The sequence below is a fragment of the Thamnophis elegans genome, chromosome Z (genome assembly GCF_009769535.1).
Source record: "Thamnophis elegans isolate rThaEle1 chromosome Z, rThaEle1.pri, whole genome shotgun sequence".
Taxonomy (NCBI): Eukaryota; Metazoa; Chordata; class Lepidosauria; order Squamata; family Colubridae; genus Thamnophis; species Thamnophis elegans.
This window is the reverse complement of record NC_045558.1, coordinates 99,845,767-99,872,263: the sequence shown is the minus strand read 5'-3', so window position 1 is coordinate 99,872,263 and position 26,497 is coordinate 99,845,767. Positions and strand designations below refer to the sequence as shown.

General features: G+C 36.3%; 1 protein-coding gene across 1 annotated transcript in view; it reads right to left on the bottom strand.

The window, feature by feature from the left end:
* Positions 1–9,280: 9,280 nt before the first annotated feature.
* The window catches only part of KCNH4 (potassium voltage-gated channel subfamily H member 4), a 58,444-nt gene continuing 41,227 nt past the window's right edge, over positions 9,281–26,497 (bottom strand). The window contains exons 12-16 of the mRNA XM_032237602.1: positions 24,620–24,658; positions 22,349–22,719; positions 19,808–19,914; positions 13,855–13,925; positions 9,281–9,841 (exon numbers count right to left, since the gene is read on the bottom strand). Of these exons, the coding sequence (XP_032093493.1) occupies positions 9,281–9,841; positions 13,855–13,925; positions 19,808–19,914; positions 22,349–22,719; positions 24,620–24,658 (1,149 nt within the window). The remainder of the gene's footprint in view (positions 9,842–13,854; positions 13,926–19,807; positions 19,915–22,348; positions 22,720–24,619; positions 24,659–26,497) is intronic.

Genomic DNA, 26,497 nt, shown 5'->3' with positions numbered 1-26,497 from the left:
AAGAGTTATAAAATCATTTCCAAACAATTTAAAGTCCATCATTCTACAATGAAGACGATTATTCACAAGTGGAAAACATTAAAGACAATGGATATTCCAGCAAATTTACCCGAAGGTCAGACAGTGCACTCTTCAAAAAATTGAAAAAAACCCAAGAGTTACATCTCAGACTCTATAGGCCTCTATTGACATGTTGAAGTTCATGCTACAGTAGTACGGTTTTTAAAAGACTGGTTAAGTATGCCTTGTTTGGAAGGGTTGTCAGGACAAAGCCTCTTCTCTTTAAAAGGAATATAGCACAGCTTAGGTTTGCCAAGTTGCATGTAAAAAAACCACAAGACTTCTGAAACAGAGTCCTTTGGACAGTTGGGACCAATATGGAGTTGTTTGATCATAATGCACAGTGCCGCATTTGGCAAAAACCAAACAGCATATCAGCACAAACATTTCATACCAATTGCCAAGCACGATGGTGGAATGATGATGATTTCAGCTTGTTATGCAGCCACATGACATCTGGGCATATTGCAGTCATTGAGTTCAGCCATGAACTACTCTGTATATCAAAGTATTCTAGAGTCAAATGTAAGACCATCTGTACAACAGTTAAAGCTTGGCCAATATTGGCCAAGTTTTAACTGGACAATGTTCCCAAGCACACCAGCAAATCTTCAACCGAATGGCTGAAAAAGAAATGGTGTTGTAATGGCTCAGTCAAAATCTTGACCTCAACCAATTTAAAATGCTGTGGTGGGACCTCAAGAGAGTCTTGCATAAACAAATCTCTACAAAGTTCACTGAACTGAATGTTATAAATAAAAATGGGGCAAAATTCTTCCACAACAACATGAAAGGCTAATAAAATCATACTTCAAATTATTGCTGGTAAAGGTGGTTCTACAAATTATTGACTCATAAGGTATACTTAGTTTTTCATACATGGCTTCTCAATTTTGGCTTTCTTTTTGTAAAATAAATTATATGATGTAATATGTCAAGTTATCTGAGGCCATATACAGCATACTTAATAACTGCTAAGGATTAGATGATTTTTAATATGTCCTGATAGGTAAACCATAGAACTCATGGCTGCAAAGTTTTCCCTGGCAGTCATGTCTTACTCTTGGGAGAGGGGGTACTCATCCACAACTTACAGCCTGAAAGTATGGTGATTCAGATATTGACTGAAGATGCTTCTGTGGTCATGTGGCTGACATGATTATATGACAAAAATGCATGGAACACTGTTAACTTCCAACAAAGTGGTACCTATTTATCTAGTTGCATTTACATGTTTTGGAACTGCTAGTTTGGCAAAATCCAGAGTCAGTAATGGAAGCTCACTTCATCACATGGTACTTGGCCTCAAACTGCCAACCCTCCAGTCAACAAGCCCAGCATCTTAACTGCTTAGCCACTGCACCCTCATGCATGCATGCATGCATCCATCCATTTGGATTTCCTTTCTTCAGCTGCAATGTGCATTTCTATTTTCCTAGGTTTCTATTTTAATAGAAAATAAGAGTGTGTCCTCTTTGCTCCTGTGCTGTCCAAACCACAATACTATTCCTATTTAATTGCAGGTAGATTACAAGAATGTTTCAATAATATTAAATGTTTAATCAGTTCTGCCTGCAGAAGAATATTAATATGAAGCTTAACAATTCTTTTGGAATGGCCACTATCTATAGACAAATATTAGTGTACCTTCTGTATTTCATTTTCTACTTGAATGATCCAATGAACTTTGTGAGTTTTGTATTTGGTCATCTGAACAGTTTGTACCAACAAATAGTTTGTGAGTGGTCAAACATTCTTTTCCCCATGTAACACCAATAATCTATATATTAAAAATGTGTGTGTGTGTGTGTCTTCCAGCATAACTCTGGAACGCTTCAAGCAATTTCAACCAAACTTGGTACACAGATGTCTTACTTTCTGGAAACAAATACTGTAGGAGTAAGACACCCCTAAGACCCCTCAGGGTGTGTGTTCTGTTACTATACATTCTTCAAATGGCTTCTATTGTAGTGCCATAAAATGGCTTCTACTGTACAGCACAGTAGAGTTGACATGGTAATGGCTTTATAGTACTCCACAAGGGAGCTCCTTCTGATAAGGAGGAAAATTCAACATTAGAAATTATGTTGGGTCTGGACATTTCTCACCTATAAATAAATACTGGGACAATGCTCGATTATCAGCTAGTATTGCAATAAAATTCCAGATGTGCCCACTTGCCAAAATAGTTGGCCATTCCTGGCATAACATTTTTCTCAAGGTCTTATGGGAGCTGAGAAGTGGCCCTTGTTTCCTGTTATTGGTTTATATGTAGCAGACAATTGTTATGAATAAAATAAGAATGTGTCTGTCTGTATATGTGTGTGTGTGTACACATACACATATATACATACATACATACATACATACATACATACATACATACATACATACATACACCGTATATAACCATGTGTGTCTAGAAGGAGACTGGATGTAATCATATTTCTGTGTAGTTATAACAGAATAACTGAGTTGGAAGGAATCTTGGAGGTCTTCTAGTGCATAAGCAGGAGACGCTATACCATTCTGGATAAATGGCTGTTTAATTTGATCTTTCAAACCTTGAGTGATGGAGCAACCACAACTTCTGGAGGGAAGCCACTTACTGGTTAATTGTTCTCATTGTCATGGAAGTTTTTCTAGGTCTAGATTGCTTTTCTCCTTGATTAGCTTCCATCGCTTGTTTATTATCCTGCCTTCTGGTGCTTTGGAGAATAGGTTGACCCCCCTCTTCGTTGTAGCAGCGCCTGAAACACTGCAACTTGTTGCCCCTGGTTCTCCTTTTCACTAGATTAGACGTACCCAATTCCTGCAGCTTTTCTTTATATATTTTAGCTTATATATTTTAGATGACCCCTAATCATCTTTGTTGCTCTTCTTTGCACTAGTTTATGAATGATTTTCACACATGTACTTGATTTTGTAATCCAATCTAAAAATAAAGTTTATTTATATAAAATATTTCTATATCTGTTTAGTATGAATTCTTCCATCTTTTAGAATAATAGAAAATTGAGCTGGTGACTTATTATTTCAAATAATGAAAGTAGTTTAGATTATAGGCCATATTTGGCTGATACACCAATGGTTTCTTGAATAATGGTCTATTCAGTTCATTTTGTGCTGTTGCTTTACATGACACAATGAGACAACATGAACTTTTTAATTCAACATGGTAGACCAAAATATGGCAGAGTCCTCTTGATTTAGTGTGCTTTGTGAATGAAGCCATTATCTCTAAAAATAAACTCAAGCGACAAGGAGTAGTAAATATGGTGCTAATATGAAGCCACTGAGAAATGAAGAGGAAGTACAGAATGTCATGGTAGTCTCTGGTTTGTGTTTGCAACAGATTGACTATAATTCTACCTGTGTTACACAACTGCACACAAAAACTAACAAAGAGAGACAGAACCCTTTATTTCTTAGAGTTTAGCTTGACATCTGATAATTAGTAGTTGGAGATCTGCATAGCTTTCTCCCAACAAAAGATTGGTGTGTCCAATTTTGTGGCTCTAATTGGTGCTATTTTTTAATTGACCTGCAGAGGTCGTTTCAAGGCAAGGAAAATAGATCTTTGGTCTTTTTAGCTTCAAAATAAAACAAATTTAGTTAGCCTACCACACCTTCTACTCTAAAAACTGTTATGCCTCATCTCAGGTACAGAAAATGTTTCGGGGTATTTCCTGGTAACTAAACTATTCTCTCTAAGCAAAAAGTAATATTTATTCTGGTTTAGAACACAGAAGAGACTACAAATAAACATCACCAAATGTATTATACATAAATATAAAATTAATTCAAGACATTTTATGTTTATGTTGCATGTGTATGTGTGTGTGTGTATGTATGTATGTATGTATCTCTATATCTATCTATCTATCTATCTATCTATCTATCTATCTATCTATCTATCTATCTATCTATCTATCATCTATCTTTTCGTAGATATGGGTGTAGGCATGCTGGTCCTGTTGTATTCAGGTCTACAATCTCTTCCCCCCCCCCCTGTGTGTGTGTGTGTGTGTGTGTGTAAAGCAGTTGGTTTCTTTTTTCTTTTTCAGAAAGATATTGACATTATCTAAGTCTTTGGAAAATAATGATGGATTTGGTTAAAATCAGCTGCTAGCCTCATATAACCACAATGCCTGTTCTCTGGGGTAGGTGATGAAATGAAATGCCCCTCCAGATCTTATTAGGAAGAGAGGAGGCCAATGTTGCAAAGATAAAGGCAACTGTGCTTCTGGTTGCTAGGAGATGTAGGTCCCATCATGGCAACAGGGTCCAATCCCAGGAAATAACTAATCAGGGGGATCTGAATAACTGACAGGAGGAACACAGTGCAATGGGACATCTAAACAGTACCTCCGCCTCTTCAATTTTTTCTCTATAGAACAGCACTGACCATTAAGCAATGGCGACAGTTGCCATAGCAACAAACATATTGTTTTAGATGCTTAGCTGTGTAGGACTATAGGGGTACTATGAAAAGGAAGAAGGAAAATGAATGTAATAATACTGGGAGTTTTTAACACCAGAATTTCCTGGTTCCGAATTGGAGTCTATTTACAATATTCTGGTATCTAAACATACCTGTGCACATATTTACAGTGGGACACAACCACACATATGCATACTTGTTTTGAGGTTATTATCTATAGGAAATTGTTGCATATTTGTAGTAATGTTTATGTTTCTTTTTTACAAGTTAAATACTTAACAAACAAGCACAGAATCTATTTCCTTGAGACACTATCAACACATCTAGGATTTAGAACACAAGTTGTATACAATATGTCATTATAAATTCCTTGTAGTCTGATATAAAGCATCTTTTGGTGAGAAAAATATATTTCTAGCCTATCTCTTTTCTGAACCCAGAAAGATTATTTTTGTTTGTTTGTTTGTTTGGTCAGTTGGTTTAGCATAATTTGGTTCCAGTAATCTTGATTTCTCCATAGTTTAAAGATCATTATTTGTTTTGTTCATTCTGATGGTTGCAGTATTAAATATATTTAGAAGCAGTAGAAGGAAAAGATCTCTCCCATTTAAAACTTATTTTTTTTAACTCCAAAAGAAATGAAGAGGTTCATTCACAGCCAAAGAGAATGTTAGATTTAAGACTACACCAGCTCTTTAAGAAACTGTGGAAGGAGCCCCTGTGGACACTAATTGGCCTTGATAATATCTGGCAGACCAAAACTCCCTTGCTTTTTTTTAAAGCACTACACAATCCTTTGAAAAGTGCAATTGAAATCTTTGCAGTGTTTGTCCTAGGTAAGTGTGTTTAGCATCATGATGCCATAGCACTTCAGTAGAAGGTAGAATCAAATAACGTAGGAAGAGATACAGAATTCTTTTAAAAGGATTTTAGAAGGGAACAAGTAGCCCTTTCTAAGGTTTACTAAAATATTTAGCCATACAACTGCATCTCTACATCAGAAGATGTCAAAATGTGATCCAGCATGTCAGTAGGTCTTCTGTCAAGCTTCCTTTGTTAGTGGAATAGAGGCTGATGGGAGTTGTAACTGAACAGATCTTGGCTAGAGACACTATTTTATTCCCCTCCCCTCTAAATATGAAAAGCTAAGTGGGGAGGGCTGTGTGAAAAAGAACATGCAAACATGCTTACACTTTCCCTTCCAAAAAAGGTAACATGCAAATTAGCTAGATTTACAACATAAGTTGTGATTCTCACTGTGCCCCTCTTTCTAACATCATTCTTTAAAAGAATGTGAAGAGAACAGAATAGATAATATCTGATCCATTTTTACGTGCTTTCAAACTGCTAGGTTGGCAGAAGCTGGGACGAATAATGGGAGCTCACTCCGTTACATGGCACTAGGAATTCGAACTGCCAAACTGCCAACCTTTCTGATTGACAAGCACAGGGTCTTAGCCACTGAGACACCGCATTCCGTGTATCTAAAACCTTAGGATAATTTTGATTTGTAGAATTTATCCTTCCAGACAATCTAATTCAAATTCAATAAACCTGCATTTGAGATATTGTACTTGAGGGGGAGGGGTCTCATCACCAATTATTGCTCTATTAAAAAGACCCACAGTCTCCCACAGAAATACTTAAAGAATCTCCTTGTAATGCTTATTTTCTATAAGAAACACAACAGTTTTAAGATGATCATTCAAGATCATTGTATTGTTTCAGTAAAATTTGCCAAATTTAAGATTTAGAATTGGAAAAACAATTCCAGGTATATTTACCATGCAGGGGATTTACTTCTGTTAACATTTACACAATTGACAGGTAAAAGGCGATGGGATCAGATTTTGAAATATGTAGGACTAAGTTGCTAGTTCAGAGACATAACAGCATGTAGTGATTATTTCCTATATTAACTGTTACTTAGTTTAGTTCTATATTATTGTAGGGGCATTTTTCATAGGATAAACCTATTTCCTCATTAAAATATACAAAACTGCTCTTTAAGATTCCTTTTCTCAGTGTTTCTCAGTAAAAGAGCGGGGGATAGTTGTAATATAAGATCTTTCTACCCTGGCTCCATATCTATACAATTCACCAGTAGAACTGAAATTCTGGAGTGTAAGGCAGCGGACGAATTCCTGTTGCATCTGTAACAATATCTGTTCATATGAGCAAGAAAAAATCCCAAAAATAACAGTGCACAAAATGTTTAAATTTCAAATATATATTTTGGCTTTAAGACAATTGCTTTGCATTTGAAACAGACTGTCTAATCATTCTTAGACTGTTTAAACATTTGAAACAACTCTTAAAACACTTCAAAGCTGCTCAAAACCCCTAATGTCAAACATAAGCAACAGTTTCAAACATGAAGAAGTTCACTTTCAAAGTAATTGTATATAGAAATAAAGAATATTACTTACTTATATAAGATTATTTAGAAATAAAGAGTACTAATATGTATTGATTCTACTAGAGGCATAGTTACTGAAATCAGTTGAAAAGTTGGCCAACTTCTTCCTGTCTCCTTGAAATCTGTTCTACGTCACATCTGCAAATTTGGCTGGATTTATAAAGTACATAAAATAGCAGTTACATTCTTATTATACTGTAAGAATTTTACAGTATAGTACAGTATACAAAATAACTCATTCAGTCCAGCAAGGAGCATTCATGGCCTATAAATGTAGTCCAACAATAGATCAGTATTCACAACTCAGAGAGCAAAACAGGAATACAGAAACAAAGATCAGCAATATTCAGAGGGCTCAAAATTCCCATTCTGGACAAACTTTCTTATTTAATTTTGTCAAAATAGTTTGTCTTTTTAAGGAAATGCTTTCTTGCTATTTAGTGAGACCTTAAAGCATTTAATATATGCAACATTTATGTAGTGCTCTTAGAGGATTTACAATCAAATATCTTGTGATGGTTTATGACAACACTAAAAAAGGTGAGTTTTATAATGCTCGTATCATTAATTAGGGGCAGAGGCTGAGAGAAGCAGCAGTTGCCCAGGGCCAGTTAGAATGTGAAGTTAAACTTCAACCTTCTACATCATTGGCACGTTGACATCGGATCAAGTCAGCCCTCTATTTTACTTTAAAAGTGTCTTTTAAAATTGACTGTGCTCAGAGTTTTGTAAAAAAACCTGGACACATTGTTTACTTGATGGTGAACTGTTTTGAATGTTTCTGAAAACAAATCCCACATGAATAAGAACTAAATGTAACAAAAATGAGTTGCAATGAGTCTCATGGAGTGTATCAGAGGGTGATCGAATACTGGCCTGATCAAAGACATTAATGGTTATATGCCAACTCACAAATAGATCTTTTGAAAGTAGATTCATGTGTAGGATTTTGAGCAGGTAGGTTCAGTAAAACAGAGAGTGCCATTATGTTTTCCAAAATGGAGCCACCAGTATAAGTTTTTGGCCTCAGAAACACATTGGTTATATTGTCTTGATGAAAAAGGAAATGCTTTTTGTGTGCCTGTGTGCATTGATTTTATCACAGAACAATCTTAAGGGCAACTACCTTTCTAGAATTATACTCTTGTGTCAGAGAAAATGCAAGCTATCTATATCTCTGGCATCTTTTGTGTTAGAAAAAGCACCCTGGATTTGCAGTTTAAATGTGATGAACTGTCAAAATACATTAGATCCTATGTAGAGGAAAGATTGATGTTTCCTAATTAATTATTCTCTTCTTTCCAGAGTGGAAAAAAGAGGCCAATTTCCCAGAATGACCTCCTCAGCAGATTATCTGTTTTATAATAATTGTGTTCAGGAATTGAAAACCAAAATCAACTATAATTGCCATAAACTTAGAAATCATTTGTATACCCTCACTTGCACCTTTTAACCAAGGAAGAGAGAAAAGAAAAAATAAAAAAGAAAAGAAGGATGAGAAAATAACTTAATAAGAAAAAGCCTTTGGCTCTTACAGCAGACTTGAAAATATGCACACATATGCTCATATAGAATAGATGTAGCAAAAATCTCAGACTGAAGTTTTTTGAGAAAAAGGAAATAGCAAACTCAAGAAATAAATTTGACCAACAAAAAAAATTACCAATTGATATTAATTTGAATCCACTTGGAGAAGTAATTCTACTCTGAAGTGACATGAAGCTTCAGAGGGTGAATTTGAGGTGCTATTCAAGGTGGTAGGGAGGGCATTACTGATTCATAGACCATAATCCATTTGAAATTCTTCCATCCAAACCTCATCAAAATGATTGTTCACTGCTCTAGTGTTATTGTTGTCAACTCACATTAGTTTCAATGAGCCTTGCACTGGTAAATTTCCTGATGGATTATGTGACATGCTAAGTAGAAGAGAGGGGGATTCATTTAGATTTTCACTGCTTTGGATCAGTCCTATGGTCCCTTAATTCACATATATTCAAGAGTTTGAATATGTATGTAACAAGATGCCCATTGGCCAATGATATTAGTCTGAGGAAAATAAATAGAATATGACTGTTCTGATTCTGACAAGACATTCATAACATTACTGCTTTGAAAATATATCTGCAAGATTTCTGAATCAATGGTTGCATAACTGTTATTTATAAGGACCTTGAAAACCAAAATATTTCAGCTGTCAGAATATATAATTTTCCAAAAGGATAACTTTAAAAAAGAAATACGGTAGTAATAATAATATATGCATTTTAAGAAACAGGAAAATTGGTGCTGGTGGCTGTGAAATTTATGCACCAAATATCCTAAAAGAAAAAGTTGTGGCAAAAGGCTCCTTGGCATCAGTGAAAGCTCTCCGCGCTAGAGCGGAAATAAAAGTTTGGTGGTGAACAGCCCTGTCCTGAACAGGTGGGGAAGGAATTTTGGGGGGAAAGAGAGGTGACAGGACAAAACATGGCTGAGCTAGAATGAGCAGTCATATTAACTGTATGTCCAGAGTGATCACCAAGTTCCTTGTCAGCCCGAGGTTGATCTGTGGAACTTACAGAATCACAAGAGGTGGATCCCCTCCTCTCTTGGGGTTCAAAGAATTCCATGTCCTGGGAGGCAGTAGAAGGCAGAGAGCTGGTGAAGGCAGAAAAATCAAGGCTTGAGGATGCTGGTAGGCTGGGGAGCATAGGCAAGGAGGAAGCCAGAAGGCTATGAGGTGGCAGGGAAACTGAGGTCCGAGAAGAAGGCAATCTGCTTACAGGAGACAGGGAAGGCGATGTCTGCTCACAGCTGTGAAGGCAGACTGAGGTAGGGTTGGAAAAAGACTGAGTGGTAAGCTGGCTCTGAAGAAGATTCATGAGATGCTGTAACTCTTGGCTGAGTTGGGAAACTTCCCGATTCAGGTTGTTTATCTGTAGGGAGGCAAGAAAAATAAACAGAAAAGCAACACCACCCAGAATCTTTTTGGGGAATGTCATCAAAGCATTTTTATAATATGATATATTGGAACGATTATTTTATGCAGCACTAGTGGAAGATAAGCAACTAGCCTAAGATCTTTATATATCTAAGGGTAGAACATTAATATTCTTCAATATTAATTACCACAATTCTTCAGTCTATCATGTCCGTCCATGTTCATCTTTTGTATCAAAGAAGGAGGGCTAGTTTCTAGCTGAGCTGCATGATTATGCTGAACACTTTTGGACCTCATTTTCTTCCTTCTTGATTAGTGAAATAGGGCAGGTGCAACTGATATTAGGAGTAAGGTTAGTTACTCAAAAGCTGATAAAAAGTCCCCTGCTTTGATTCTTTTCTGGATGTACAATTTTATTTGTTCTACAGTGACTCTTATAGTGCATCTAGATCTTACCTTCTGTCCTACCTTATTTATCACTGTCAAATATAAGATTTTATTTAAGCATACTTACACATACATAAACTCATATCTCTATATATTCATTTAATAGTATAATACTCAGATTGTAGGATTCTGGTACTGAATTTTACTCCTTTTAAGTCTTTAAGTCCTTTTATTAGTCATTTACTCACTTAGGTTCTATTTTTAATACAATATCCTGCTGTCCATAATTATTGTATTGTACTGCAACAAATGACATATGTACTCCTATTGATGTTGTAGAAATGTTTCAGATCTTAAGGAATTTTACTGTGCTTCTAGATAACGCCAACCTTTCCTCTCTATGTTGTGGCTTTCTGTGCTTTGTTTTTTAATTCTTTTATGATGTTGACAATTTAATTTGACAGTTAGTGACTATTAAAGATAATCATCCATAGAATTTGTTTTTTGTCATCCAACCTTCTTTCTTTTAATAAATTTCAGTGGGCGGCAGTTTTGGTCACTTGTCTACCTTTCTTTCCTCTCGTAATCAAATCCAACCCAGACAGCACCCTTATCTATTTTAGCCAAAGTTCCCATTTTGAAATAAAATAAGGATTAACAGGGTATACAGTAAAGACAAATGCCTCTTAGCATGTATCACTAGAGTATACAGTAAAGCACAAATGCCCTTTCCCTACTCAATCAATCATTCAGTTAACTTCTCTGCAGAGTGGGAGGGTTCTTTCTAAAACTAATGACAAGTTAATCATACATAACTGTTCAAAAATTAAATGCTGCCTTCACTTTATGTTGCTTGATGATATTTGAAGATGGCAGCCTGATCAATTGAGAGGGACAAACTTTAAAGTAACAGCTGATGATATTAAAGCCTTCAATTTACCATAATCAATTCACACAAACCCTCTCACTTTTAGGGATGCTGAATGCATTAAAAATGGTCTCCTTTGTTTTGCCATTTCCACCTGGCCATCCTCTTCAACAGACTCAGCATAAGAAATAGGGAAAGCAACCAGCAGAGAGAAAGAAATGGGGTGTTGTGGGGCAATCAGTGCCAATGATAACTTTCATGTTCAAAGTCGAGTAAAGAAGTCACACATATTTTAAAAGTTATATGATTATTAAATTCTAGACCAGGATTTCTATTCATATCATCCTCTGTCCTGATGCCTGTAAGGCAATTATGGACAAAAGAACCCCCGGGAAGGAACCCTAGAAAGTGAGGCCTGGTGAAGACATGGGGACTCTGGATAATCTGAGTTTTTCCATAGAATGCAGAACACAAAGGCAATTTAGAAAGATAATGGGGGGAAAAAGGAATGGGCAGGCTCTGTTGCTAGGTAATTGTCACCGAATTTAAATTTTAAATTAAATTTTAATTTAAACTCTTACACCCACAGTCAGAAACGCCAACACAGGGGCTGTCTATGAAATTTACAGTCTCATCTTTCTTCATCTTGCCAGGGCAGAAAAAAAATACAACTGATCCAAAAAACAAATGTTGGATACAAGGAGTAATCTTTGGGGAGCATTTATTTTTTCCACAGCTTCAGGCATCAAGTGAGTGGGAAGGAGGAGGAAGGATCTTAGATCAGGGCTAGCTTTGCCATTAGAGAGAAGAGGCAATAGTCTCAGGTGGCAGATGCCAAAAAGCAGCAGTAGCAAAAATTGCTTGGTTTTGCTTAGTTTATTGGTTATCTATCTCTCTTGGAGCACTGATCTATCTACATCTTAAAAATAGGCAAGAAAATGGTAAAAGAAAACCTATCCACTCTAGATGTGTACAAATAACCAAGACCAAATAGATTATATTCCAGAGTTCTGAAGGTGCTGCCAGACATGGTATCAGAACTTCTAAACCATATCTGTTAAGGATCCTGGAGCACCAGAGAACTACCAGACTACTGGAACAGAAGCAAAGTGGTTCCATTCTTTAAAAGGGGGGTGGGGGAACTAGAGCCAGGAAATTACATACCAATCAGCTTGACATCTATACTTGGGAAGACCCTGGAAAAGATAATTAAGCAATGAACTGTGAAACACCTAGAAACAAGCAAAGTTATTACTAGAAGCCAACATAGTTTGTCAAAAACAGATTATGCCAGACAAACTTTTTGCATTCTTTGACAAATTACTGGACCAGTGAAATGTGTGGACATAATTCACTTGGACTTCAGTACAGCATTTGGCAAAGTAGACCACAACCTACTTCTTGGTAAAAATATGTGGGATAGACACATCACCACCAGATAGATTCATAATTGGCTGACCAACAACACTCCACTTGTAATCCTCACTGGAACTACAGCTACATGAAGGAAGCATGCAACGAAGTACCCCAAGATTCTGTCATAGTTCCAGGACTCTCCAACATCTTCATAATCTATTTAGAGGAGGGGATAGAAGGGGAACTCATCAAATCTGTAGATGACACCAAGCTAGAGGGAAGAGCTAACCCTTTAGAAGAAGGATCTTGACAGACTTGAACACTTGAACACTGGATCCTATCCAACAAAATGTAATTGTATTGGTGAGAAAAATAAGATTTTAGTCAAGAAAAATAAATTCACAGGTTATAGTACTTAGCTCAACAGCGGTGCTTGTGAGAGGGATCTAGATGTCCTAGTGAACAACTACTTAAGTATGAGCCAGGAATGTGCTGTAGCTGCTAAAAAAAGCCAATATGGTTCTAGGTTACATCAACAGAAGGACAGTATTAAGATCACATGAAGTGTACCGCTTTTTGCTACTTTGTCTTTATTTATACTTGATACTACTTTGGTAAGACCACATTTGGAATACTGTATCCAGTTTTGGCTATCACAATACAAAAAGATTTTGAGACCCTAGAAAGAGTGCAGAAAAGAACAACAAAGGGGGCTGGAGGCTAAAATATATGATGAATGGTTGCAGGAATTGGATACTTTAACTAAGAGAAGGACTATGAGTGACATGATAATAGTCTTCTAATATTTAAGGGCTGTCACAGAGAAGTGTAGAGGGGCGGGGTGGGGCAGTCAACTTATTCTCCAAAACATCCAAGGGCAGGACAAGAAGTAACAGATGGAAATTTTTGAAGATGAGATATAACTTAGAACTAAGCAGAAATTTCCTGATAGTGAGAACAATTAATCAGTGGAATGACCTGCCTCTAGAATTTGTGGATGCTCTTATCACTGCAGTTTTTAAAGAAGAGTTTAGACAGCCATTTTTCCAGAATGGTATAGGGGTTGTACTAGAAAACCTCTAAAGTCCCTTCCAACTCTGTTATTCTTGCTTGTCTTTTTTATCCAACTGATCTACTGTATTCTAACTGAAAGAACTTGCTCTCATATCACTAGTACTAAACTAAGATTCAACTGGTAATTCAGTTAACTTCTGTAATGTGTAATGCATATATATCAAATTTCTCAGATGGTAAAGTAAATGCACTTTGCACATATGCAGACGTATTTTCATTTCAAATGTAACTTTACACTTTTTACAGCAAAGTTTTGATGCAATGAACAGATTTTAGGATGAAATTCAATTGACTCTGTCCGCAAATTAAGGCTTGTGTCTTACCTCTTGATTCAGCTTTCTGATGTTGTGCTTTACCTCATCACTTTCAGTAGCTAATACGAGATTGGTTGGTCCTGTGAAGAAATCCAGAGAAATGAGGGATGCAATTGTAAATTGTTCACAGGTTGGTTTCTAAGTTATCTCTAATATCAGATTAATACTAAAGTGACTCTTTATGTATGGCTAAATAAGAAAGCCAAAAGACTAGGGTCATATATCATTTATACTGAAATGCAACATCTCTCCCATTGCATTATGTCTCACTTAATTCAAAGAACTGTGCCCCACTGACCAATCTGTTTGCTTTGTTTAACTACCAATAAATAACTTCAAACCTTTTCCTGCTTCTCTTCTGGGCTTGAATTGTGTATATTTCAAAGAGGTCGGCTTTGAACAAAGACCTAAAAGTAATTTATTTTAAAAAAATAAAAATAAAAAAATAATGTCCCAAGAAAACATAAGGCGATAACACAGAAGATAAGCCTGTTTTTTGGGGTGGTGGTGGGTGGCATCATTTTTTTGGGGGGGGGAATGGCATCATTTTTTTGGGGGGGAATAGCATCATGGGAGTTTTGGAGGTGGTTTACAGGAATATACAACATTTAAATCTCTATGCAGGGAAGAGGAAGAGAATGTTACAGAACCAGTTTCATTTCTGATGAAGAATTGATATTTGGGTGGAACACAGATAGAAGAGCTTTCAGTTATGTGAGCCTCCTCCAGCAGCAAAAAATTGGTACAGGCTGGACAGAATGTCAAATATTTGAAAAGAAAAGTTGAATCCCACAATCCATCTATACATTTTTCTATATATTTTATAACTTGTTGCCCAGAGTCACCTTATAAGAAAGATGGGGGGGGGGAGATAAAAATTTAGCAAATAAACAGACACACACACACAGAATAAAAATGTCAAGCAAGTCTAACTGCATGCCTTGATTTCACTTTTTTAATGGAGAAGAGTCAAGATCATGCTGGTACTCTTAGCAACAGAAGAGCAATATATTTAGAGAGCACCATTTAGGGGAAAGCAAATTTAATTTATAGTATTATTATTTATATTCCCTAATTTTTCTGCTAGGAAATGATAGGCTAACTTGGCATTATGTCCTATTTTATAGAGAGTAACCTGCCTGATGACTTCTGTTTCAAGGGCAATTTAATGTAAATCCCATTTAAAGGTAAAAATCGTAGAAATGGAAATCAGGGCTGTTGAAGTTGTTCATCAATAATGAAGACCTAGGCTGAATATGGAGACATGGTGGCTCAGTGGCTAAGATTTTGAGCGTGCTGATCAAAAAGGTCAGCAGTTTGGTGGTTCGAATCCCTAGCATCGTGTAATGGAGTGAACTTCCATTACTTGTCCCAGCTTCTGCCAACTTAGCAATTTGAAAGCATGTAAAAATGCAAGTAGAAAACTAGAGACCATCTTTGGTTGGAAGGTGATAGTGTTCCGTGTGCCTTTGGTGTTTAGTCATGCCGGCCACATGACCATGGAGACATCTTCGGACAGGGCTGGCTCTTTGGCTTTGAAGCAGAGATGAGTACTGCCCCCTAGAGTCAGGAATGACTAGTACATATGTGCGAGGGGAATCTTTACCTTTACCTTTACCTTAGGCTGAATATACACTCATAGATCACATGTTCACAGTTTTCCTTATTATGCACAGTAGTTCAGTTTAAATTATTTCTCATTTCAAATTGGTATATTATTTGGTATTTCCGTATATTTAATTTTGGGGCATTGACTATAACGAATTCAACTATACTAGTCAAGAGTTCTGCAGCATTAGTTTGCAAAATAGTCTCCCTAAAAGAATATAAATAATATCTTCGTGTATAGCCACACTAGACAATTGTGAAACAGATTGCAAACTACTTTATTAGCTATCTTGAAGCCATTGCTCTCCAACCCCCGTTTGAGCATATGAGGTAATCCCTATCAATTAGCATTATCCATCAATGCTCATTTAAACATAAAATCTGCCAGTCTCATTCAGCTATTGAAAAGGCATTGCTCTTGCACTTCAACTAACATATAGTTCTACAAACGTCAATGGTTTATTAGTGCCAATTAGCAAGCAGGCTGCATAACAGCTAGGTCATCTAACAACACTGTCCACTACCATTTTGGTTATTATTTTTCTATTTCATTTAACAATGGTAAGCTAGGAAGCCAAAACAAAATCATCCATTAAAACCTCCTGTTACCAAGATATATAACAATATTATATGAGGTTTTTCCTGGAATGCTTTTTAAATCAAAAGAGCTCATTCGGGGGACAGGACCTTGACATAGGTTTCACAAAGCAACAGATGGCAGGGCAAGATGAAAAGCCAGGGCAATAGTCACACTATGGAAAAATACAGAACTTTCCTGAATAGGGCCCTTCTCTCAGAGTTTTCTCAAAATTGACAAATATACAGTCTACTCTGAGGATTCTTTAGGACAGCACAAACAATCAGAAAATGTTTCCTGATGAGAAACCATAATCAAAAAGAAGATAATAAAAAATAAATTAATATACAATAAAACAAATAATATGCAAACAATAAACACTTTTACATCTATTCCTTAAAATATATAATTTCATCAACCAGATGCCTTTTGATAGGTCTGGTGATGTTTATCAAAACTTTGGTGCTTATATAAAACTAAGCATAGAAACAGAAGTATTATTTTTTTATGAGACTTGACATCTACGAGTTACTGACCAGTATTAGTGAGTTCCATACATATGAAAAGTGGAGAAAGAGAATTATTTTTGGCTATTGCTATTTACAGTGATTATGTTGAAGTCTAATTAATGGGTAAAACTCTATGGAAGTTTGTGACTGTGGAACAGAGAATTGGATTGTGTGATTTTTGTTAAATTTATTTTCTATATAAATAGTTCATTTACAGTGATAATTCATGAAAGCTATTTGACAAAAATAGTTCTCTAATTCACATTTTATATAAGATCCAAAAGGTTTTGGTCACATACGTGCTCCAGTTAGTTTATATTCAATTTCATTTGATTTTTTTTTGTAAGAATATTGACAATTTGTTATCTGGCTTTCTAGTTACCCCTCATTTTTAATATTAAAATTCTTTAACTTGCACTATTGCATTTTTAAATATGATTATAATTTTATTCCCTTTTTGTTGTTCACAATAGCAGCAAACTCAAAGAGCTAGCTTAGTAAGCCAAGTGCAATTGGCTATGGGCTACTGGCTTTTGGTTTCTCCCTTTCCAAACAAACAGAAAATCTTCAATTATTGTTTCCTATTTTATCAGATCTGTACAGCAATGAGGAAAAGATTCAAAATTAGCCAAACTCAGGCAATTTATTTTTCCATTTTTGTTCTCCCTTCCACTCTGCCTTCATGATTACACATCATAATTTGATGACAAATTGCTGGTTTTCAGTAAGTTGATTTTTCATATTTGTTGAGTCTAAATTGAGACTGTGCTCATGGACTTTTAGGGCCATCGTGGATTTTTAGGGCCAAGTATTTCCACCCATACATTTCACCTCTGATATCAATATAAGATCAGTATTATGCTTCCTGAAAACATTGGAGCCAAATTTTAGACAGAAAAAAATGCAAACTAAGTCTCATCCCACTCTAAATGCTCATAGTCATATCAAAGCATGGATGTTTCCAGAATTGGGAATCTTAGCATTGCTAATAAAAATTATCTCTATAGACAATTTCTCTTTTTCTTCTTAGGGGATTGGGAATGGGAGAAGTTAATAAGAAGGATGAGTGAAAAAAATATGAATTTTTAAAAAGAAAAATGATTTATTTTCTAAACTCATTTAAAATTCTATGATTGAGTTAGGACAAAAGAATATTAAAAACCTAGTCAAAAATGTTCCATTTTATATAGATATTTTAATAATTAGGCTTTTTTTTTGAGTTATTAACTGTGGTTTTTCAACTAGTTCAGTTTACTTAATTGAAGAGTTTCTCATGGGTCCTCACCCGAAAAAGAAAATGTCAAAAAAATTATCTGTTCATATCTCAGTTTATATATTTTTTATATTATTAAATATAAATAATATATTTTGTCTAAAATATATACTGCATAACATTTCTTCATTATAATAATATCCTGTCCTTTGCATATAGGTTCATGTATACTATTGCCCATTTTGAGATGCAACATTTTTGCAAAATCTGAGGTATCCCAACATTACACTGAGCCTTGACAAATAAACTACTAAAAGACAGTTGCATAGAATTAGAATGACCAGGGAAGAAATGCATGTTGAAGATGACTCTGAAAAGTGAAGCCAACATTTGCAACTAAGAACTGAGAGCTGGTGAATAGGCTTCAAGTTTTTCTGAATGAAGAGAGATCATGAGATCACCCAAGCTGTGCTCCTTATGGCTGTCTTTTTTGAGGACACTGCAAGGCCTGATCTCCAAAGGATGGGATGAGATAACCAGGAGCAGAGAGAACTTGCCATATTTACTCTAGCCATGAATGTAGCCTTTCAAAGGACTTTAATTTTGCAGTTCTTTTGCTAATCATTTTTTGGAAATTACCTGTTAATTGCTTTAAAGAAGTTATGAACTTACAAAATGATATGTTTGGATACACCAGAGAGTATCTTCCATCCCTAATAAATGTATGAGATGTACCTTTGTAATCTTTAAAAAATTAAAATAAACAGCAAAAAGTAAGACAATGTTTTGTTTCAGAAAATTTTGAAGAATTAAAGGCTCAGAAAACAACAGAATGCTGGATTTTGAATATTAACACTTTGAAATTACTTATAAAGAATAAATACATTTTAGTGGGAAAGAAAAACTTTTTGATATTGGAGACATAAAAAACAAGCAATTTATAATGGAGTGCAGGGAGATTTTTGAGGAACTACATTACGACATTGAATCAATAGTGTTAAAGTGTTATGTCTTCTTGGGAGCAGTCTGTTCCCCAAAGAAAATGCTACAGAGAAAGATATGCAACAAAGTTTTGAGAATAACACAAACAAAAATTTGAACAAGAATTTGTCATTAAACATTTAAAAAAATGAATAAAAATTAAGGAAATAAAATTGACACTCACAGCAATTGTATTTTGCTAGACTGTTTGAAGTTCTGAGGAAATTTGAAACAAAAAATAATAATCATTTGAATGGATTCAAGAGTAACACTGAAGGAATACAAACCTGGTTTACCTGTTCAAGGTTGAAATGGTTATTCTGGGTGAGTGTTTTGATTTGTGGCATGTGGACTATAAAAATATTGTGATTGCTTATAGTTACCATGGTGTTTAAGGTTTTTCCCCTCTAAATTACTTTAAGCATCCTATTCTGACAGCATCTAAAATGGCTTTGTATCTACAGTAACTGTCCTTTCATTTAAAATAAGGAATTTTTGTCAGTTCGTTCTCTTTAAACAGGAAACTATCATTTTTGCCATGTCAAATCTTAGTCTTTTGTTTATACTATGATTTAGGGATTACTTTATGCCTTCTAAATATGGATTTGGTTATAGTTAAGAATTGAGATATAGAATATTTATTTGAATGGACATGTTATTGGGAATGCTTCTCTTTTGACTGCTGATATCTTAAAATAGAAACATGTTGTCTATTGGATTTGCTTACATTAACATGATGTTTAAGCCTATTTCCCTATAGTTTCTTTATCCTAATCTTGTAGCATTTAAATTGGCTTTGATTCTAATTGTTTTTTTATTTGAAGTAAGGGATATTTATGAGCTATGGGTGTGAAGCCTTCTTTGAGCTGCTGAAAGGACTGTGTTTTTAGACTGGAGATAGATGATGTCATATCCCCAGCCCTTTGCTGAGAGAGGGCTCTTTAATTTTGACATAAATGACCTCTTTCAAATAAGTGTTTCTCTCTGTTCAAAATGTGAACTTTATCTTCTGATTTAGATTTAACTTCTGATCTGTAAAGTACTGAAGACCATCTCTTCAGTTGTCAAGGTTACCTGGTAGCATAGGATCCTGCACCAAAGTCTGCTGGGGTTGTTCCACATTAAAACTAAATGTTTGTGTCTCTGATGCTCTTCTGTCATCTTCAATGCCATCAACAATTCTAGAGAGGTGGGAACAGGGAATCAACCAAGAGTTATGGGACAAAAAATAAAGCTCCACATTCAAAAGCTCTTTTTCTATGAATGAGAGTAAAGAACAGGTGCCACCTTTCTCCCTTTCTTCCTGTGTGTCCCCTATGACAACTGGTGTTCTGCCCTTGTGCATAAAACACACAAAATTGATTTGCAAATTCAGATCTGCATTGCTAATGAAATGGATAATATATTATCCAAACCTGCATAATATGTAACCCACTGAGAAAAATTACTCATTCATATGAAGTGGGAAAGCAGACTTTAAATGGGGGCATAGTTATACATATCCACAAGAGATTAAAAAAAAATCTAGGTAATGCTGGCCCAAAATATTTGGCACATGTTGCAGAAAATCAAAATGGTTCAATCACTTTTTCTGGCTAATTAAAGTGGAGCATGACCTAAGCGGGGGTGTCAAACTGGCAGCCTGTGGTCCAGATGAGTCACACATAGGCCATGCCCACCCCTGCTCGGCAGAGGGTGGGAAACATCACGAAACATCACGTGACAGCAATGTGACGTGGTGAATTTGACACCTGTGATCTAAAGGATAATTATTAAAGAATATTACCATAAAGGGCCACCAGATCAGGAATGAGCTCAAAAGGAGTTACACAGGAGCTAATCATTTTTGACTGATTTCAAAAAATGAAGTAAAACCATAAATTGCATTGGAAACCACCAGGGCTGTGGGTTAGATTGGGATGTTGGGGAAAAAAAACATCCTTGAAAAAGTAAGTAGCAAACCCACTTCAATCTTCTTGTCAACAAAAGCACAACAGCATATCCATATTTTTTTTCTTTCTAGCATTTTGCCTACTACCATAGTGCAGGGCCTATATTGGGAGAAGGGGGGTATCAACTGAGCGTTGATCCATTGGTTGCACCAGGAACTGACTGACCTGCTTGTTGGATGAGCCTGGCATTTGGAGCTGAGAGTGATTGCCCAAAATCACCCAGCCAGTTTTCATATCTAAGGCAGGACTAGAATTCACAGTCTCCTCACTTGAATCAAGGAAGTATTTATCTGTACTTTAGAAAATGACATACAAGAGTATGTATGCTATTTGGCCAAATCCCATATTTTGAGAAATAGCTGCATTTTTAATAGGCTCTGTCCAGATCAAACACTGAGTGCTTTCCCTAGTGCTTTGTTAATGATTTAGAAATTTGTACTGGAACAGATCTGAAAAACAATACCGTTTTTTGCCAAGCTGCTCACATAAGGAAAATGTAAAATCAGAAGAGGAAGGATGCAGTAGTAGTATATTTATAACCCTTGAGTAAACTAAGTTATAAAGGAGTTTATGGGGGCTCTCTGACTATTAATTATTAAGTCTACCAGCCTGCAACAAAAGAGTTAAAAGAATATTGCTGCAATCTGTGGGATCCACACCAAATCATTATGACCTATGTTCATATTCTTTAAATCCCATCAATCATGATACATTACTACCTAAAGAAAATAATTATGGATTGTTCATCATAACTTCTCAGTTTCCTATACATTCCCTTCTGAGATTTAATAGGTTCCTATTGAGAAGCATGTCTAATAATTGTTTTGGAATTGGGCAATGCCAAATCAAAACAAATAAACAAATAATATTATTTTCATAACAAACTGCCAACTAAAACCATAGAAATAGAATGTGATAAAACTATCCCTTAAATATATACAATTATATCATAAATAAATGAACAAAGCTCCTGAAATTCTGAAGACTTCTTAGGGCTACTTCTGCCATATTCCATATTTATAAAAATCTTTTCCCCAAGGCATTCTCTTTTGGTAACCCCCTCCTAACAGTAAAACCTGCTTGTTCATAAAGATCTTGAATCTATCAAAATTGAACTTGACAAGCTTGATCCTTGCTGAAGGGGGAAGCTATGCCTGCAAATTTTCCCTACTTTTACTAAACAAATATAGGCAGCATTCATGAAAAAACATACAACAAAACCTAAAGCTCATTCACATATTTAATTGATACTTGGTGTTTTATATCTGGAGTAAATTTCCCTAGAAATTAAAATCAATTTGACCAAACTATTTTTTTAAACCTAGGAAGTAATAGAATCACTTAGATCACGGGTGTGAAACTCATAGCATTACGTTGCCATCACATGACAAATCGTGACATTTTCCCCCTTCACGGAATGGAGTGGGCATGGTCTGTGCATGTCACATCTGGCCCTTGGGCACAACTTTGACACCCCTGACTTAGATTTGCATTTGGGCCAAAATTTCTAAAACTAAAGAAATGTAAGCTGCTAGTTGAGGTTAAAACAGAACATTGTATTTGGATCAAATCTCTTCTACAGTTCAATCCACACTAAGAACAAATGGTGTATTATATTTATATTTCATGAATTAAATCAAGGACCATGATGAGACCCTCTTACCTGGGACTGAGGTCTGGAGGCCCGGAGTGTGTGAGAGAGGGAATGAGAAGTTTGTTAGGCTTCTGGCCAATGAGCTCCTCACTGTCAAAATGACGCTCCTCCTGACGGCTTCGTGGAGAAGGACTGCGGACCCGGTTACAGCGGACTGGAGACCGACAAGTTCTCCTCAGGGCAGAGAACTGACGCAAATCATCTCCCAGAAGACTGCTGAGAGAGCCCCGCCTCACTGGGCTGTTGAGGTTGGGCAACATGATTTTTCGACGTGTGATTGTGGCAGGTGATGGCTGAAAGAAGTCATCAGAGTCCTCACTGTACTCCTGAATGGAGGGTAGGGTCTTCTCGGCAGCAGTAGCACAACTTTGAACATGAGGCTGGCCAGGTGAGAAGAAGAAAAGTAATGGCTCAGGAAGAAGAAGAACTTGTAGACTTGTAGCCTACTTAACTTTAAATTCTTCTCTCATACTAGCTGGGTTCTTAGAGCATGCTCAAACAATTTGCTGATGTTCTAAAGTTTGTGTTGGTTGACTTTGGGTAGCGGTTGAGTGGCTTAACATGCAGTATTATCTAAACATAAGCCAAGTTGGATACTTTTTGATTCAGTATACTATGGAAACCAGAAAATGATTACCTGCTCTGAGTAATCAGAACCCAGCTATTGTGAATATAAAAAGTGGTACAGTACTTAAAATATAAATGATCTCCAGTAAGCAATTTGTGCGTGAAAATGCCCTTGGGTTTCAAATGTTCATTTATCGTTGTAGTCCACTTTTTATACCTTTTAAAGTATAGATATTGATCTTGTAAGGTTAGCCAATTTTTCTTCCCATTTTGTGGCTTTTTGGTAACCAGAATGAAGATAAATAATTGTATGAACAAACTAAGAATAGCACATGAAATAAATTGATATGCCAACCCAATCTTGAAAAAGAAATTTTATGAGAACAAAAGCAATTCTGGCTAAAAATCTGAACTCAAATCCATACCAGTTCGCAATCTAACACAAAAATTCACTTCACCATAAAATGTAGTTCTTTTAATATCAGATTTGTCTTTCAATTTTTTATTTTGGATAGAAAGAATAATTATAGGCAATCAAACTTGAGTCATCATTACAGTACGGTGAAATAGGATGAAAAAGATTCTGTGTCTGAATGCCCTTATCTGTGTAGGTCAGGCTGAGAGGACATTTTCAGGATATCCCTATGTGTTGCTGTTCATCAGTCTGGAAAATCTTCTATATCATTCTTCTGCAGTTGGATACTTTTCAGATGCATTGAAATTTTAATATGGATTTCTACACAGATATGAAGTTAAATGTAAAGGCCTAGATAAGATTGTAAGTACAACTCTCCACAAAGTAAATCCCTCAATTACCCCTTGCCCCCAGAATGACCATTCAGGGCTAAGTAACCCGATAGCCAATGCAACTGAGGACAGGCAAAGGAAATGGAAGAAAAAAGTCATACCATCTCTTCATTCTTTCTGTCACCACAGTTATATACACAGTTATATTTGCAGTTATATATGCCTATGAGGGTTTCACCTCATGTCCCTAGTCCCCCAAAATGTTGCCCCCTCCGTTTCTTTGCTTTCTGCTTCTAGCTGGTGATAGCTGACAAAACCAGATGAGGTGGTACCTATGGTGGCTCTTACATCACTTGTTTCCTCTTACCTACAATATGGGGGCTCCATGAGGGTTATCTCTGCAGTTGATTTGATTTGATTTGATTTAATAAATTTATAGGCCGCCCAATCCTGAAGGACTCCGGGCGGCTTACAGAAAATAAAAATTTAAAAGTAAAGAGTTAAAAACGGAGGAAAACAGATTAAAAAAACCCACATCATGCACCCAGTCTAATCGGGGCTGGACCTTGGTCATGAGGTCAACAGCCCCAGGCCTGCTGGAATAGCCAGGTCTTGATAGCCTTTCGTAAGGCCATGAGAGTGGGCAGGTTCCGGATCTCTGGGGGTAGTTCATTCCATAGGGTCAGAGCGGCTACAGACAAGGCCCTCCCCTGGGGAACCGCCAGCCGACATTGTCTGGCTGACGGCACCTGGAGAAGGCCCACCCTGTGCGATCTTATCGGCCGTTGGGAGGTGTGCGGCAGAAGGGTTTCACTATATTTATGCAAATGTGACTAAATATCAATTCTGTAATTTTATAACTTCCTCTATTCCCAGCCCAGAATTTCATTCATATCCACACTCTCCTCCAAATTCACCATAATCCAATGAAAAAACTTTGCCTACTTTTCATAAACTTTAAGTTACCTGGGATAAACGTGGAGATCTGGAAAACTGGAGAAGCCCCTGGAAGAAAAACAAAGACAAGAACATGAAAAGATTTAGTTAATTACTTTTCACAAACATATTCTTTTCTCCGTCTCTGTGTTGGAGGGGAGGTATGGGGTTTTTTTTTGGCACTAGTGTACTGTGAAATTCTTTGCCCTTGCCTGCTTTCATCTATGTCTGAATCATCAAACGCAACCAGTTTCTTCAACACAAGCTACATCAAAGTCATCAACAAGAAATCAAATAACATACCAATGATCTTCAGAAGAGATCCAGATAATTTCCTGTACTGGTGATGCAACAATTGTGGTAAGAGATACTGTAAACTGAGAGTCAGAGCTCATAGGGCAGAGATGTCACTTATGCCAACAACTAATTGGTTTCAAGGCCAGGAAGCACAAGATAAAGACTCTATTAAACCATGTGAAAGATAGGAAGAAGAAGGGACAGACCCCAGCTCTGTTATCCTATGTGTTATGGTTAAACATCTGTAGGTATAAGATGGGAATAGCAGCCTTTGCAAAAAACAGAATTGCTCTTCCATTTGGCTTTATGTTCTGTGTCATATAAGTCTGAGTTTAATAACCAGATTAAATGATGTGAAGTTAGGGGATTAATATTTATTGTGAGTTTGGCCTAGTGAACCCAATATCTACCAGCTGAACAGAGATGGCATAACTGGCCAACAGTGCAACAATGGGATGCAAGAATATTGCTGCTTCAGGACTAGTATAAGTAACACTTTTCTGGAAGTTGTTTTGATTGTCCTGCTTGCATGGAAATGTCAGATACATATCAAAATATAAGCCAATTATAGCAAACACTAATCTTTGCCTACTAATCCTGCTTTATTTCTTTCCTTTAGGCCAGCAGTCCAAACAAAAAGATTTTTTTAAATTATTCAGTGAAAACAATTGATCACCTAAAATAGTGTCTTATTAGTGAAGGTGGCAAATCAGATGAGAATTCTACTAATCCACACATTCTTTTAGAGTAGAAGCAGCAATTATGTTTTAAACTCTCCCCTTCCAATAGAGGTTCTGTTTGTTCATAATAATGTACTGTACACAGAGAGTTTCTTTGCTTTGTTTAATGAGCCTAGATTGAAGTTGCCATAATGCTAACTCTTCTCTTTCCCCATGTGCATTTATCCTAGCTGAACATATGACTTAACAAGATTTCTCTATTGCTAGTCTGCCCTTTCTTCTTGCAAATAGGTTTTCTCTTCTCTCACCAATTGCATTTATTCCTACCCAACAGCCTAATAGTAACACTTTGCTGTTTGGGAGCACAAACGTGTACCTTGTCATCATACCAGACAGGTGAAGGCAGAGAAGAATGTCCATATGCTATATTAAAATATTAGAATGAGTTAGAAAAAGGATGTTGGTAGTTATGAATTACATTACGTTAGCCCTGTACAACTCGTAGTGTGGGGAGGAGGTCCAACTGATAAATTAAAAATAATCACAGGCTTAAATTCTTGCTACAGAGAGGTCTAAAAATATAACAACTTAGTTTTTGAGAAAGGAAAACTGACCTGACATAAAGCAAACCAAAAGAGGTTAAGTTACTTTTGGTTGATTGACTGGTCCTGGATGAATCTGCCTGCCCATAATCTCCTGGTTGAGAATAGTCCCTTTGAGATGTTACTGGGGAGCATGTTCTCAATAACATACTCCCAAAGGCAAGGACAGAACATGCTAGTACATGGGAGCATACTATTTCTTTGCCTTTCAGAAGGTAATGCAAAATGTTCTCCTCCAACAAGCCCTGGGGGAAGAGGGAGCTGGTGAATTGGTGATAATTGCCCGGGGGGGGGGGAGGAGTAGAATTAGTAGAATTATTAGGTAATGC